At 42.5% G+C, this 15,463-nt stretch overlaps 1 protein-coding gene across 1 annotated transcript in view; it reads right to left on the bottom strand.

Annotated features, from left to right (window-relative positions):
* Nucleotides 1-15,169, bottom strand: part of HOOK1 (hook microtubule tethering protein 1) — a 140,301-nt gene extending 125,132 nt beyond the window's left edge. The window contains exon 1 of the mRNA XM_030206091.1: nt 14,963-15,169. Within this exon, the coding sequence (XP_030061951.1) occupies nt 14,963-15,007 (45 nt within the window). The 5' untranslated portion in view covers nt 15,008-15,169. The remainder of the gene's footprint in view (nt 1-14,962) is intronic.
* Between the last annotated feature and the right edge of the window lie 294 nt (nt 15,170-15,463).

Below are 15,463 nucleotides of genomic sequence, written 5' to 3'. Positions count from 1 at the left end.
CACGGACCCGTTCTCAGAGATAAACGCCCATGGAGATAGGCGTTTCTGTTAGATTATGCCCCTCCACGGGGCTCATTGTCAAAGCACCTAGACTTACAAAGTTCCATGGGTTACAGTGAGGCATATTTTCAAAGCACTTAGCCTTCCAAAGTTCCATAGAAACCTAGGGAACTTTGGAAGGCTAAGTGCTTTGAAAATATGCATCTAAGAAACAATACCTTTCAAGTTGTGGGTGTCAGTGTCTATATGAAAAAAGAAATATATAACGAGACAGAAGCAGCACAAGAAGGATTAGAAGAGAAGCGTAGCATTTCGCCATAGGGAGAAGCCCATTGTTTTTTTAGGCCACTTGCTACCATAGTGTACACAAGCAGCTGACATGCTCTAGCAAACAGTTAAGGGGCTCTTTTACCAAGCTGCGGTAAAAAGGGCCCTGCGCTAGTAGCAGCGGCCATTTTTGCTGCGTGCTGAGACCCTTTTTACTGCAGCGCGTATAAAGGCCAAAAAAAGAAATGGGCATGCAGTAAGTTTGCACTTGCCACATGGCCATTTCAGGGGGGGGGAGCACTTACCATCAACCACTGAGGTGGCAGTAAGGGCTCCTGCGCTAACACAGCAGTAACCAGGAAGCCGATTGTCGCTGGGTAACCTGTGCTAGAAAATCAGACCTGAGTTTGTGTAGCAATGGAAATAGTGCATGCTGGGGGCAGAATTATTGCCAGTGTCCGCATTAAGCCTGCAGTAGTTCCAGTTCGGCATACGGCAAGCCCATTGTCGAGCGCCAACCCTTTAGTACATAAGTATTGCCATACTGGGACAGACCAACAGTCCATCAAGCCCAGCATCCTGTTTCCAACAGTGACCAATCCAGGTCACAAATACCTGGCAAAATCCCCAAAAAGTACAAAACATTTTATGCTGTTTATCCCAGAAATAAGCAGTGGAGTTTCCCCAAGTCCATTTTAATAATGGTCAATGGACTTTTCCTTTAGGAAGCTGGCCAAAACGTTTTAAATCCCCGCTAAGCTAATCACCTTTACCACATTCTCTGGCAACGAATTTCAGAGTTTAATTAAACATGAGTGAAGAAACATTTTCTACAATTCGTTTTAAATTTACTACTTTGTAGCCTCATCGAATGCCCCCTAGTCCTAGTATTTTTTTGGAAAGAGTAAACAGACGCTTCACGTCTACTCGTTCCTCCACTCATTATTTTATAGACCTCTATCATATCTCCCTTCAGCCGTCTTTCTCCAAGCTGAAGAACCCTAGCCACTTCAGCCTTTCCTCATAGGGAAGTCGTCCCACCCCCTTTATCATTTTCTTCGCCCTTCTCTGCACCTTTTCTAATTCCAATATATCTTTTTTGAGATGCGGTGACCAGAATTGAACACAATATTCGAGGTGCGGTCGCACCATGGAGCGATACAAAGGCATTATAATGTCCTCATTTTTGTTTTCCATTCCTTTCCTAATAATACTTAACATTCTATTTGCTTTCTTAGCCGCCGCAGCACACTGAGCAGAAGCTTTTAACATATCATCAATGACAACATCTAGATCCCTTTCTTGGTCCGTGACTCCTAACGTAGAACCATGCATTACATAGCTATAATTCGGGTTCCTCTTTCCCACATGCATCACTTTGCACTTGAACACATTAAACGTCATCTTCCATTTAGTTACCTAGTTTCCCAGTCTCGTAAGGTCCTCTTGTAATTTTTTCACAATCCTCTCGCAATTTAACAACTTTGAATAACTTTGTGTCATCAGCAAATTTAATTACCTCATTAGTTACTCCCATCTCTAGGTCATTTATAAATATGTTAAAAAGCAGCAGTCCCAGCACAGACCCCTGGGGAACACCACTAACTACCTTTCTCCATAGAGAACACTGGCCATTTAACCCTACTCTCTGTTTTCTAATCTTTTAACCAGTTTTTAATCCACAATAGGACACTACTTCCTATCCCATGACTCTCCAATTTCCTCTGGAATCTTTCATGAGGTACTTTGTCAAACGCCTTCTGAAAATCCAGATACAGAATATCAACCGGCTTGTTCACTCCTTCAAAGAAATGTAGTAGATTGGTGAGGCAAGATTTCCGTTCACTAAATCCATGTTGGTTTTGTCTCATTAATCCATGCTTTTGAATATGCTCTGTAATTTTGTACTTTATAATAGTCTCTACCACTTTGCCCGGCACCGACGTCAGGCTCACCAGTCTATAATTTCCAGGATCTCCTCTGGAACCTTTTTTTTTTTAATCGGGGTTACATTGACCACCCTCCAATCTTCCAGTACCACACTCGATTTTAAAGGTAAATTACATATTACTAACAATAGTTCCGCAAGTTCATTGAACCAAGATTAGCACACCCAGTAACTTATGGTTTCGTGCTTTACAATATTTGTTACATCAGAAGTCATCAGCACTCTACTGGGAGTGAATCACTGTACTGAGAATTATCATAGTTGATTATATTGAGGTCTAAAACTGAATGAACTGGAAGTGCTTGTTTTTAATGACCAAGAGCCAGGCACAGCACTCTTTAGAGGGTGTGTTTCTGATCAACTGAATGCAGCACTAAGAACACCACTCTGGCAGAGAAGAAATCATTCTAGACATGGAATATATACAATGAAGACCAGTCAAAACCTGCAAAGAGCATAAAGGTATTTTATTTCCACAGAATACCTAGCCATTCTATGTAAGAATTTGTAGATCGTATAGCCTCAGCAAAAAAGGTAATTATGAAATCCTCAACATATGCTAATTTAATTCTGTTATTCTATGAACACACCTATTATTTTGTTAGGGCTTGTCTACTGCAGCAATGTAGGAAAAAACTGAAGTTTTCCAGTAGCACAGTTTTAAATTGTTTAATCACACCCAAACAAGCTATCGGTACTGGTTTTGTAGGTGTTCCATCTCAACAAATAAGACTGTCCACATATTTCCCAAACAGAAAGTGTACGTCATGTACATGAAATCTATCACAAATACTAATATTCATTCAATATCAATTACCCACTTTATTGCTAGACCATTTTAAGCAGTTCAACAATCTTTCTGTATCACAAAAGGGGAACTCACAAGACCAGACTGGAATAGATTGAGAGGCATTTGCACAAAACGTCCAAAATCCGAAAATACCATTTCAAACAAGGGTTTGTGCTTTGTATTTATTTTTTTTTATCATTCTCGGGGGGAAAAAAGTCCAAGTGAAATACATAGAAAACAAAGCCACTGGGATGTAGAAGGAGCCAGCATTTTTAGTAGACTGCTCCCTCAGACATCACAGGAGAGCAAGCAATGAGCCACCCAAGGCAAGGGGGCACTGCAGTGGACTTCAAATAAATGCTCCCAATTACACATTACGAACATAAGTGTTGCCATACTGGGACAGACTGAAGGTCCATCAAGCCTAGCATCCTGTTTCCAACAGTGGCCAATCCAGGTGGCAAGTACCCAGCAAGATCCCAAAACAGGACAATACATGTTATGCTGCTTATCCCAGAAATAAGCAGTGGATTTTCCCCAAGTCCATCTTAATAATGGCTTAGGGACTTACCTTTTTTAAACCCCACTAAGCTAACTGCTTTACCGCATTCTCTGGCAACGAATTCCAGAGTTTAATTACACATTGAGTGAAGAAATAGTTTATCTGATTTTTTTTACCACTTTGTAGCTTTATTGTGTGCCCCCTAGTCCTAGTATTTTTGGAAACAGTAAACAAGCGATTCAAGTCTACCCGTTCCACTCCACTCATTATTTTATAGACCTACTACTACTATTAAACTACTATTAAACATTTCTATAGCACTACTAGACTTACGCAGCGCTGTACAAATTAACATGAAAAGACAGTCCCTGCTCAACAGAGCTTACAATCTAACTTGGACAGACGAACAGACAGCTAGGGGTGGGGAAATTGCAGTGGTAGGGGTGATATGTGAGGACGTTGAGTAAGAGAGTCATGGTTAGGAGTCGAAAGCAGTAGCAAAGAGGTGGGCTTTAAGCCTAGACTTGAAGACAGCCAGAGACTGAGCCTGACGTACTGGCTCAGGGAGTCTATTCCAGGCATAGGGAGCAGCGAGATAGAAGGAACAGAGCCGGGAGTTAGCAGTGGGGGAGAAGGGGGACGACAGGAGACATTTATCCAGCGAACGGAGTTCCCGGGGAGGAGTGTAGGGAGAGATGAGAGCGGAAAGGTACTGAGGAGCTGCGGAGTGGATGCACTTGTAGGTCAAAAGGAGAAGTTTGAACCGTATGCGGAAGCGGATAGGGAGCCAGTGAAGCGACTTGACTATCATAGCTTCCCTCAGCTATCTTTTCTCCAAGCCGAAGAGCCCTAGCCGCTTTAGCCTTTCCTCATAGGGAAGTCGTCCCACCCCTATATCATTTTTGTTGCCCTTCTCTGTACCTTTTTCTATTTCCACTATATCTTTTTTGAGATGCGGTGACCAGAACTGCACACAGTATTCGAGGTGCGGTCACACCATGGAGCGATACAAAAGAATTATAACATCCTCATTGTTGGTTTCCATTCCTTTCCTAATACCTAACATTCTATTTGCTTTCTTAGCCGCTGCCTCATACTGAGCAGAGGGTTTCAATGTATCGTCAACTACTGCTTCCTTATCTGTCTGCTGAGCCCCCCCAAAACCCACTACCCCCAGCTGTACACCACTACAATAGCCCTTATGGGTGAAAGGGGAACCTTTATGTGGGTACAGTGGGTTTCTGGTGAGTTTTAGAGACTCACAGTTTCCTCCACAAGTGTAACAGATAAGGGGGGGAGGGGAGTATGGGCCTGGGTTCACCTGCCTACAATACACTGCACCCACCACTAGATTACTCCAGGGACCTGCATGCTGCTCTAACATCTGAGACTGGCACAGAGGTTGGAAAGTAATGTTTTTAATCACATTTTTGGGGGGTGGGAGGGGGTCAGTGTCCACTAGGGGAGGTCATCTAGTCATTGAGGGCACCTTTTCATGGCTTATTCATTGTAAAAACAGGTCTAGCTCAAAATGTCTTGGTTTTAGTCTTGGTCTGTTTTGTTTTTTTCCATTACGGCTGAAAAATGACAAAGTCTTAGGAACATCCAAATCCCATCCTTAACAAGCCCCCAACATGCCCTCTTCAGATTTGGATGCACTACAGACGAACAGTATAGAAATCATAGAAACAGCATAGAAATCATCTAAACTTCGAAACACTATCAGAGGATATCATCTCCCAAACGCTCAAAAGATTTGCCAAATCTCATTGCAAACTAGACATCTGTCCAAACAACCTTATGACATCTACTCCTCAACAATTTATAACAGACATTACGATACACTTGAATTATATGTTACAAAATGGACTCTTCCTGAAGGAGAAAGGAAACATTCTACTCACCCCCATACCCAAAGACGCAAAGAAAAGTGCCAGCGAACTAACCAACTACAGGCCAGTAGCATCCATTCCCTTAATAATCAAACTAACAAAAGGGTTAGTAACCAAACAACTCACAAACTATTTAAATAAATTCTCAATACTCCACGACTCCCAGTCAGGATTTTGGTCTAACCACAGTACTGAAACAGTACTAGTTACTCTCATGACCAAATTCAAACAAATGATTGCAAATGGAAAGAACATACTACTTCTACAATTTGACATGACAAGCGCTTTCGACATGGTCGATCATGGAATATTACTACATATCCTTGAGTACTTCGGAATTGGAGGTAACGTTCTCAATTGGTTCAAAGGATTCCTAACTACACGATCATACCAAGTGACATCTAACTCGATTACTTCAGGCACATGGATACCTGAATGCGGAGTCCCACAGGGACCCCCCCTCTCACCGACTCTATTCAACTTAAATGATGATACCCTTGGCCAAACTATTATCAAACCAAAACCTCAACCCATACATATACGCAGATAACGTGACGATCTACATCCCATTTAAACAAGATCTAAAGGAAATTTCCAATGACATCAACCAAAGTCTCCAGATCATGCATTCATGGGCAGATGCATTTCGGCTGAAACTTAATGCAGAAAAAACCCAATGCCTAATACCTCTCAACATAACAAGAACAAATTCACCGCCATTAACACAGCTAATCTGAACCTTCCAATTTCGTACACCCTAAGAATCCTTGGAGTTACCATCGATCGACACCCAACACTCGAGAGCCACGCGAAAAACACAACCAAAAAGATGTTCCACTCAATGTGGAAATTAAAAAGATGAAGACCTTTCTTCCCAAGGACTGTTTTCCGTAACCTGGTACAATCATTGGTGTTCATTCATCTGGACTACTGTAACGCACTATACGCCGGCTGTAAAGAGCAAATAATTAAGAAACTTCAGACAGACCAGAACACTGCAGCTAGACTCATATTCGGTAAAACAAAATATGAAAGTGCAAAACCCCTACGAGAAAAACTACACTGGCTCCCACTTAAAGAATGCATCACGTTCAAAATATGCTCCCTAGTCCATAAAATCATTCATGGAGATGCACCAGCCTACATGTCAGACCTGATTGACTTACCACCTAGGAATGCCAAAAGATCATCCCGCACATGCCTTAATCTGCACTTCCCTAACTGCAAAGGTCTAAAATACAAACTAATGCACGCGTCAAGCTTTACCTACTTGAGCACACAGTTATGGAACGCATTGCTGCGCAACGTAAAAATGATTCACGAATTAACGAACTTCCGCAAATTGCTGAAGACCTATCTCTTTAACAAGGCATACCACAAAGATCAACCAATGTGAACATACTCAACTTCTCCAAATATATTCAGAACTGTCTTAGAATTCCTGCTTGTATACTACTATCATGTTCTATCATTATCATGTTACCCAAGATCCTTCTGTAACATTAATTGTCTATTTTCTAATATATTTCCACTATTCATGATGTATTGTAAGCCACATTGAGCCTGCAAAGAGGTGGGAAAATGTGGGATACAAATGCAATAAATAAATAAATAAAAATAGGTTTCAAAAATACTGATTTGGATGTTTTTATTATTATTATTACTATAGTCTTATAACCCTCAAAATACCAAAAGTTCACTGCAGGTATCAGACAAAAGCTGAATAAACATCAGGAATTACAATAATTTTGAGAGAAAGTCCAAATGCTGCTTTATGATACTTTTTGGACATGTTTCTCTTTCAAAAATGAGCCTCTAAGAATATCACATCGCAAATGACTTCCCTCCCAAATACACAGAAAATAAACCAATCAAATTAAGAAATGTGTGACAGTGCTCCAAACAGAATTGCCCTCAAAGGTTTAAGGGAACTGTTGGGTAGTAACAAATAATTATTTGGCAGTAGCATTTGACAAGGCTACTACAGGCATATTGCTTAATGCACAGGCTTTGGATAGCTTGCACAGAACACAAAAAAAATTTCCATTAAAAACACCAAGGTTACCAAGTCATCTTTCATTGTATTTTAGTTTATGCTACTGCAAAAAATATATTTTCAGAAATGTAGCAGTATAATTGTGCAGAAAGATTGTTAGGAGGTGATGATACGGTAGGATGACATCATAAGCAAAAGGTTTGACAGGAAGAATGGAATGGAAAAGGTTCCATGAGCAGGTTGGGTTCTGAGGGGTTTTTTCACCTTCATGTCAATCGCACTATTCTACTACATGAATGCTATTTAGCTGTGGTATATAAGTTGCCAGTTTGTGCCGTTATATATATGGTCTTTTCTTTTCTCTAAGAATTTATTTTGAAATCATAAAATATAGCCAGAAAAGGCATCCAAGAATCCTTTACTACTGCACCAGCGCTCAACAAATTCCAGGTACTACGGCACTTGAATTTTTGTGCTACAATCAAAAAAGGAGCTCTAACAGTCAGCATCACATGGCTCTTTTCTATGCCATTCTTGTGAGACCAATATGAGCCCATCTCTGGGAAAAGGTGACTAAAGTAGTGGATCCAACACGCTGAGAATGGCTGATTTTTCATGTCATGGGTCCATAAGCAGTCTGAAAAAGTTACAAGTTTACCTTCTGTAACTATTTTTTCTTTTAAAAAATATTTTTATTGAGGTTTTCAAAAATATAGCAAACAAAAGAAAAAAACCCCAACAACTTATACTATACAAAACAATGTTATACATTAAGCTGAGATCAAACATTAGGCAGTACAATTAGACAGCTGATGACAGGAACAGGTCAAGAGTTTTCCATTTCTGAGAACCATAAAAGGGTGGAATTTGGACTGTTGTATTAGTAGCAGGGGCGTATCTGCGTGGGGCCACAGGGGCCTGGGCCCCCGCAGATTTCGCCCTGGACCCCCCCTACTGCCGCCGTGGGTACCTTTGCTGGCGGGGGACCCCAACCCCCACCAGCCGAGGTCCGCTTCCTCCTGCCGCTGCGAGGTTTTTTAAGTTCATCGGGGTTCGTCCTCCGTCACTCTGTGCTGCTGTTCAAAGAAGCTGCTAGCTGAATGCAGTTTTCGGATTGAGTCCGACGTCGCTGCTGCACGTTGTACATGAGTCTGACGTCCTGCACGTACAACGTGCAGCAGTGACGTCAGACTCAGTCCGAAACTGCATTCAGCTAGCAGCTTCTTTGAACAGCAGCACAGAGTGACGGAGGACGAATCCCGATGAAGAACTTAAAAAACCTCGCAGCGGCAGGAGGAAGCGGACCTCGGCTGGTGGGGGTTGGGGTCCCCCACTAGCAAAGGTACCCACGGCGGCAGGGGGGGGGTCGGAAATGGCGGCGGCGGGGGGGGGGGGCTATAATGTGCCCCCTCACTCTGGCTTCGGCCCCCGCTACCGCCAACTTTCAGATACGCCCCTGATTAGTAGCAAATAGAAATAAACCAAAACATAGAAAAGACGATACCTTTTTTATTGGACTACTTTAAATATTGCTTTCAAAGGTAACTTGTCTTCAAATCAGAAATAAGCAAATGTTAACAAATATCAGTATATATAGAGAAACATCAAAGCATTCCAATGACAGTCTCACAGGATGAGGGTGGGGTGAGTTAGGTGAGAAACAGGAAGAGCTGGGTGGGTGAGAGACAGGGAGAGATCGATGGCTGATAAAAGAGTGACAAAGAAGTATAATTTTATGGTCTATAGTGGGATAGAAAGCCCAGATCTGTCTGGTATCTGTCAAAATATTTCCATCATTTTGACTTGAAAAAGGTCTTACATTCCTGAATTGTCTTAAAATTTCCTTTTAGTATTCTTAGCATAAGATCACTGATGCAGTGTTCTGGTTTTCTAAAGTGCTGTCCCACAGAGGTGGCATCCTGGTTGGCTCTGGTATGTTTAATATTGTGTCTATGTAAATTGAGCTTCATCTTTGGCATCTGGCTTGTTTCTCCAATATAGCACCCTTCTCCACACTTTTTCTATTGAATGATATATACCACAATTGAGGATCACAATGTGAAAGATCCCCTTACGCTGAATGTTTTTCCTACGTCAGTGACTCTGGGATCCTGTGAGATGTGTTGGCACAGTTTGCAGCTAGGTATACTGAAGGGACGTGCGCCATTATCTTCTTTTAGAGCTTGTATTGGGAGTTTGCTTTTCACTAATTTCTCTGGTTTAGTAATACTACTCTGCTTTGCAATGGCAAAAGGAAGCAAGTGCTTCAGTAAAAACATGCACTTGCTTCCTTTTGCCATCTCAGGGCAGTATTGATCAAGTATCTCTTGCTCTGTCTACTGGTACTGTTAGGCCTGAACAAAAAGGTGATTCATCTAGGGTTCTATTAACTTCTCTATGAAGTCACAGGTGAAGAGACTATTTAAAGTTGTCACGTTTAAGCTGAGAAAACTTTGAGCTATTAGACCTTATTTTTATGAGGATCATTCTAGAGGGCTAGTACAACGGATGATTTTACCTCACAAAGGTTATTGCAATTCCCTGTATCTGGGACAAAGTCTTGAAATAAATAATACCCATTAACAGTGTTAGTAGCACACTCGGTTAGAAAATGACCCCCTTAGTAAAAGGAGCTGTTTTCTAATCTGTAATAAAAATCTGGGCTTAATGCATTTCAAAGTGGGACTCTCCTGAATATTAAGCCCAGATTAAGTGCCCCTTCATGCCGAGGCCCCATTTACCACAGTGGGTAAAAAGCCAAAAAAGGAAATGGCTGTGTGGTAACTAAACACTTGCCACGCAGCCATTTCTGGGAGCAACTCTTATTGCCAACTATTATAGGGGCTCCTGTGGAGTGGAGGAGTGGCCTAGTGGTTAGGGTGGTGGACTTTGGTCCTAGGGAACTGAGGAACTGAGTTCGATTCCCACTTCAGGCACAGGCAGCTCCTTATGACTCTGGGCAAGTCACTTAACCCTCCATTGCCCCATGTAAGCCGCATTGAGCCTGCTATGAGTGGGAAAGTGCGGGGTACAAATGTAACAAAAATAAAATAGATACTATTGGAGATTCTACATGGAATGTTGCTACTATTGGAGATTCTACACGGAATGTTGCTATTCCACTAGCAACATTCCATGTAGAAGGCTGCGCAGGCTTCTGTTTCTGTGAGTCTGACGTCCTGAGAAGCAGAAGCCTGCGCGGCCACATTGGTGATCTGCAAGGGCCGACTTCTACATGGAATGTTGCTAGTGGAATAGCAACATTCCATGTAGAATCTCAAACAGTAGCAACAGTGGAGGAGTGGCCCAGTGGTTAGGGTGGTGGACTTTGGTCCTGGGGAACTGAGGAACTGAGTTTGATTCCCGGCACAGGCAGCTCCTTGTGACTCTGGGCAAGTCACTTAACCCTCCATTGCCTGCCGCATTGAGCCTGCCATGAGTGGAAAAAAGCGCGGGGTACAAATGTAACAAAAATAAAAAATAAAATAATAACCCAGCGGTATTTTCCAGTCGCACCAGAAATGGTGCCAGACTGGCGCGTGACAAAGCGACGGTAGCTCTACCGCCACTTTGTAAAAGGACCCCCTTAATGTGCCATTTTGGGGGGTGTTTTTGAAAAAAAAAAAATTTGATTGCAGGTTCTGTGCTAAATGTTGTCATTAGTGCGTGGGACCTGCCTAGAGTTAACTTAGGAGGTAGTAAGTGGTCCCACATTAAGGGCCCTGTTTACAAAGGTACGCTAAATATTAGCACGTGTTAACCATATAAATGCCCATGATATTCCTATGGGTGTCCACATGGTTAGCGTGTGCTAAAAATGCTAGCGTGCCTTTGTAAACAGGGCCCTAAGTCTGCTAATCATAATGCACTATGGATAACATGAGAATACCCACTGCCTGCCCATGACACACCCTCCAAAAATGTTTTTTTCTTTAATCAATAATTTATAGGTTACTGCATGCAAACAGGAAAACACTGCAAAATGCTTTAACTCATATCGGCGGTAACCTGTTTGCATGTGCTAATCATGCATGATGAGCTTAATGCTCTTCAGTAGAAGTGCACCTAACTGTCTTAAATTTAAGGCTTTAAATAAAATGGGCCCTTGCTTAAGTTTAGTAATAAAGAGCTTACATTTAGACTATTTTATGCTATCAATTTTTACCTATATTAGAGGCCTGTTTACTACGCCGCGCTGTAGGCGTGCTAACTTTTTAGCACATGCTAATGCTAGAGACACCCATATATTCATTCCTATGGGTGTCTGTAGCGTTGGTGCACGCTAATTTTTAGCGCACACTAAAAAGTTAGCACGCCTACAGCACAGCTTAGCAAACAGGGCCCTTAAATTCTGAATTTTAATAATACATTTATTATTACTACTACTACTATTTAAGGTTATTACAAACCATCAGTCTTTCTCCATTCATTTTACTTACTAATTCTTACTCTAATGGACATTGTTTAGTTTACTCATCGTATGTAGATTTGTTTTATTTACTTTTCTTCCCTTGCTTTTCCAGGTTTATTACCATGTTTTTAGAGTAATTTTTGGTAGACTCTGTGACGTCTGGTTTCAAGATACTGTGATTCAGCGGTCTTTACATATACCACAGTAATTGTTCTTCACTTATATTTGTGTTCTACCATTCAGTGTATGACCCCTGAAGCGAACAGGCAAGTCCCGTCGAAACACAGCCCCGTGTTGGGGTCAATTACACAACGGGTGCTGAATAAAAATTGTTTGCATTTGACTGTGAAAAGCTTTTTTGGTCCATCCCTACTATTTTGTTTTTCTATTTGGACATTGCATAGGGGTTCTTTACCTTTGGGTTGTTTTCTTACTAATCTTGTAACCATATTTTATTTTGCAGCTTCTTTTCTATTTTTAATTAGGTTAGCTACCTTAAGAAATCTAAGAAAGGAAGGCAGCATAAAATAATATTAGCACATCATCCTTCTTGGCTCATTCTACACTGACCTGATGGAAAGCGTAACTCCAGAAAGCTAGTCAGAAATGTATTAAAGTGGTACCACAGGAGCTACAACTCGTGCCTGTGGTGCTGAACACTCAGATAATATTATCCACAGTTCATACTGAAATAGTGTCAAGAATGAACCATGGAAAACAAACAAAAATAAATAAATTTAAAAAAAGGTATTTGAGTTAAATATGCACTCAAGAAAATAACTTAGCACATTTGATCCTGCATGAAAACCTCTTGAACCCAGAGATATTATTTATTTGTTACAATTGTGTCCCACATTTTCCCACCTATTTGTATGCTCAATGTGGCTTACATAGTACCGGAGAGGCGTTTGCAGACTCCGGTGAGAACAAATACAAAGTGATGTTGTGGTAAGATGAAGTTCATGTGGCATAGCCACATTAGGGAAACGTACATCGGAAGAGTTGCGTTTTGTCCATTACGTACTTTAGTTTTGTTGTGTTACTCATGCCAGCTTCATAAAGAGGTCCTTTTACAAAGCAGCTGTAGAAAGCAGCCTTAGTGTGCCCTTATGTGGGTTATCCCATGCACTAAGGGGTCCTTTTACTAAGGCGCGGTAGGCTTAATGTGGGCCTACCCTGCGCTAAAAGGGCACTACCGTAGGAAACGCTGAGGTATCCCACGTTAGTTTTCCACTCACTGTGTGCTAATCCCACACTGGAAAATATTTATCTTCCAAAGCAGGAGGCATGCATGAGCTAATAGGGTAGTGCAGGCGCATTACCGCATGCTGATTGATTAGTGCGGAAGTAGCACAGAAGCCCTTACCACCTCCTTAATAGGTGGTAGTAAGGGCTTCCACGGTAACAGCCACACATTAATGGGGAAATTAGCGCACAGCCATTACCAAAAATTAGAGCGTGAACTACCACTTATTTTGTAAGTGGTGAGGGCTAATGTGCTATTAGCATGCAGTAATATAGATACGCTGAATAGCACTGAAACACTCACTCTCTGCCCCGACATGTCCCTTCTAGAAAAATTTAAAAAACTTTTAGCACATGGTTTGTGCATACACATTTGGAACTTACTGTGGGATGCCTCAGCATGGTAAGCCCTTTTGTGCTGTTTATGTTTAGTCCACATTTTCATATACTGCCTTTCTTAGATACAGTCAAAGCAGTTTATATATTCTACTTTTTACAGGTACTTTTCTGTCCCTAATGGGTCCACGATCTAAGGTTATCTGTACCTGGAGCAATGGGAGGTTAAGTGACTTGCCAGGGTCACAAGGAGATGCAATGGGAATTGAACCCAGTTCCCCAGGATCTCAACCCACTGCCTCAACCGTTTGGCAGCAGTGGGAATGAAACCCAGTTCTTCAGGTCTGAAACCCACAGCACTAACCATAAGGCCACTCCTCCACTCCACTAGTGCTTACAGCTTGGTAAAAAGGAGCCCAAAACGAAATTAGCTTTTAGTACATCACGCCCTAAATTCAGAACTTTTTTGATAATTTGGTCCAGGTCATGGATAATTACGAAACAAAATACAATTGCGAGGCGGGGATAGTGCTGGGCAGACTTATATGGTCTGTGCCAGAGCCGGTGGTGGGAGGCGGGACTGGTGGTTGGGAGGCGGGGATAGAGCTGGGCAGACTTATACGGTCTGTGCCAGAGCCGGTGGTTGGGAGGCAGGGATAGTGCTGGGCAGACTTATACGGTCTGTGCACTGAAGAGGACAGGTACAAATCAAAGTAGGGTATACACAAAAAGTAGCACATATGAGTTGTCTTGTTGGGCAGACTGGATGAACCGTGCAGGTCTTTTTCTGCCGTCATCTACTATGTTACTACGTTACAATCCTACGATTCTATCGACTACTGTCAGTAACAAGATATTATAAACAACAAAACTTAGGGCTCCTTTTACAAAGCAGCGCTACCAATTAGCATGGACTTTTTCACATTCCGTGCATGCTAACCAGTAGCGCCGCTTTATAAAAGGAGCCTTTAATGAAGGCATACATACGATATGTGCTATAGAATTATAGCAGACACTTGAAATCAATTTCCAGTTTGTTTACATTAAAAAAAAAAGGGATTATTCAAACATTTTATATCTACCATGGTGAGCTCTGCCAGCATCTACACATGCCTTATTGAGCCCAGGATGCAGTTTCACGAGGGTCCTTAGCCCTTCCTCCCAGCATTTATAATTCAACAGCAGCACTGCTTCTTTCCACTCGACTTTGACAGCAATAAAATGAACCATAGAACCACCCACCCCACCTCTTCGGGGGAAAAAAAAAACAACAGCAAGAAATTAAATGCCACAGTTTCCTCTGAACAATTTTTCCACCAGGAAATCGGGAGAGGTGGAAGAACCCGCAAAACAGCTTCAAGGGGTGTTTAAAAAAAGAAACCCCAAACAAAAACACCTCTGATAACTAACCCCAAAAAGCCAGAACTATGAACACTGAGCTCATCAAGAGGCAAGTTTCCCTAAACGTGACGTGTCCGCGGGCCGAGCTCACCTGTCTCCTCCTCGAGGGGGGGAAAGCCCCTCTCAGAGACACACACCTGTCACGTCCTACCCAAAACGCCCCCCCTTCCTCACCCATATGATCAGGCTCTCACACAACTCCGTCTCCTTGGCCTCCATGTTCGCCGCGGATTCGCCGCCCGTCGTCACCCTTCCCTCTCGCCGTCGCACTTCCAGCGCTGCTGCCTGTGTGTGAGTGAGTCTGACCTCACTCACTTCTCTCACCTGCTGCCTTAGGAAAGTTTCGCTACAGCCCGCGAGCCCTCAAGGGTGCCTACGCTAAAACTGAAGCGTAGCTAATCACCGCTACGCTATTCGCGCACGTCGCCCGAATGCGGTTTGCGTAATCTTTTTTTTTTTTTTTTTTTAATGAATGACTGACAGGATCGCCGTCAACTCAGAGGCCTCGGCGGGACAGCCGGAGGCCACGCGCTCTCCCACTTCAAACGGGCGGGAGGGGAAGGAGGCGGGCACGGCGCGTGGTCGTAGTTTAGCCCCGCCCTCTCTAGTCCTGGCTGGAATGAGGACTGGAGGGAGGCAGGCACGAGCTGCAGCATTCAGTTAGCGCGTGCTGGC

The sequence above is a fragment of the Microcaecilia unicolor genome, chromosome 6 (genome assembly GCF_901765095.1).
Source record: "Microcaecilia unicolor chromosome 6, aMicUni1.1, whole genome shotgun sequence".
NCBI lineage: Eukaryota > Metazoa > Chordata > Amphibia > Gymnophiona > Siphonopidae > Microcaecilia > Microcaecilia unicolor.
Note: the sequence above shows the minus strand (reverse complement) of the source record. Positions and strands in the feature narration are given on the sequence as shown.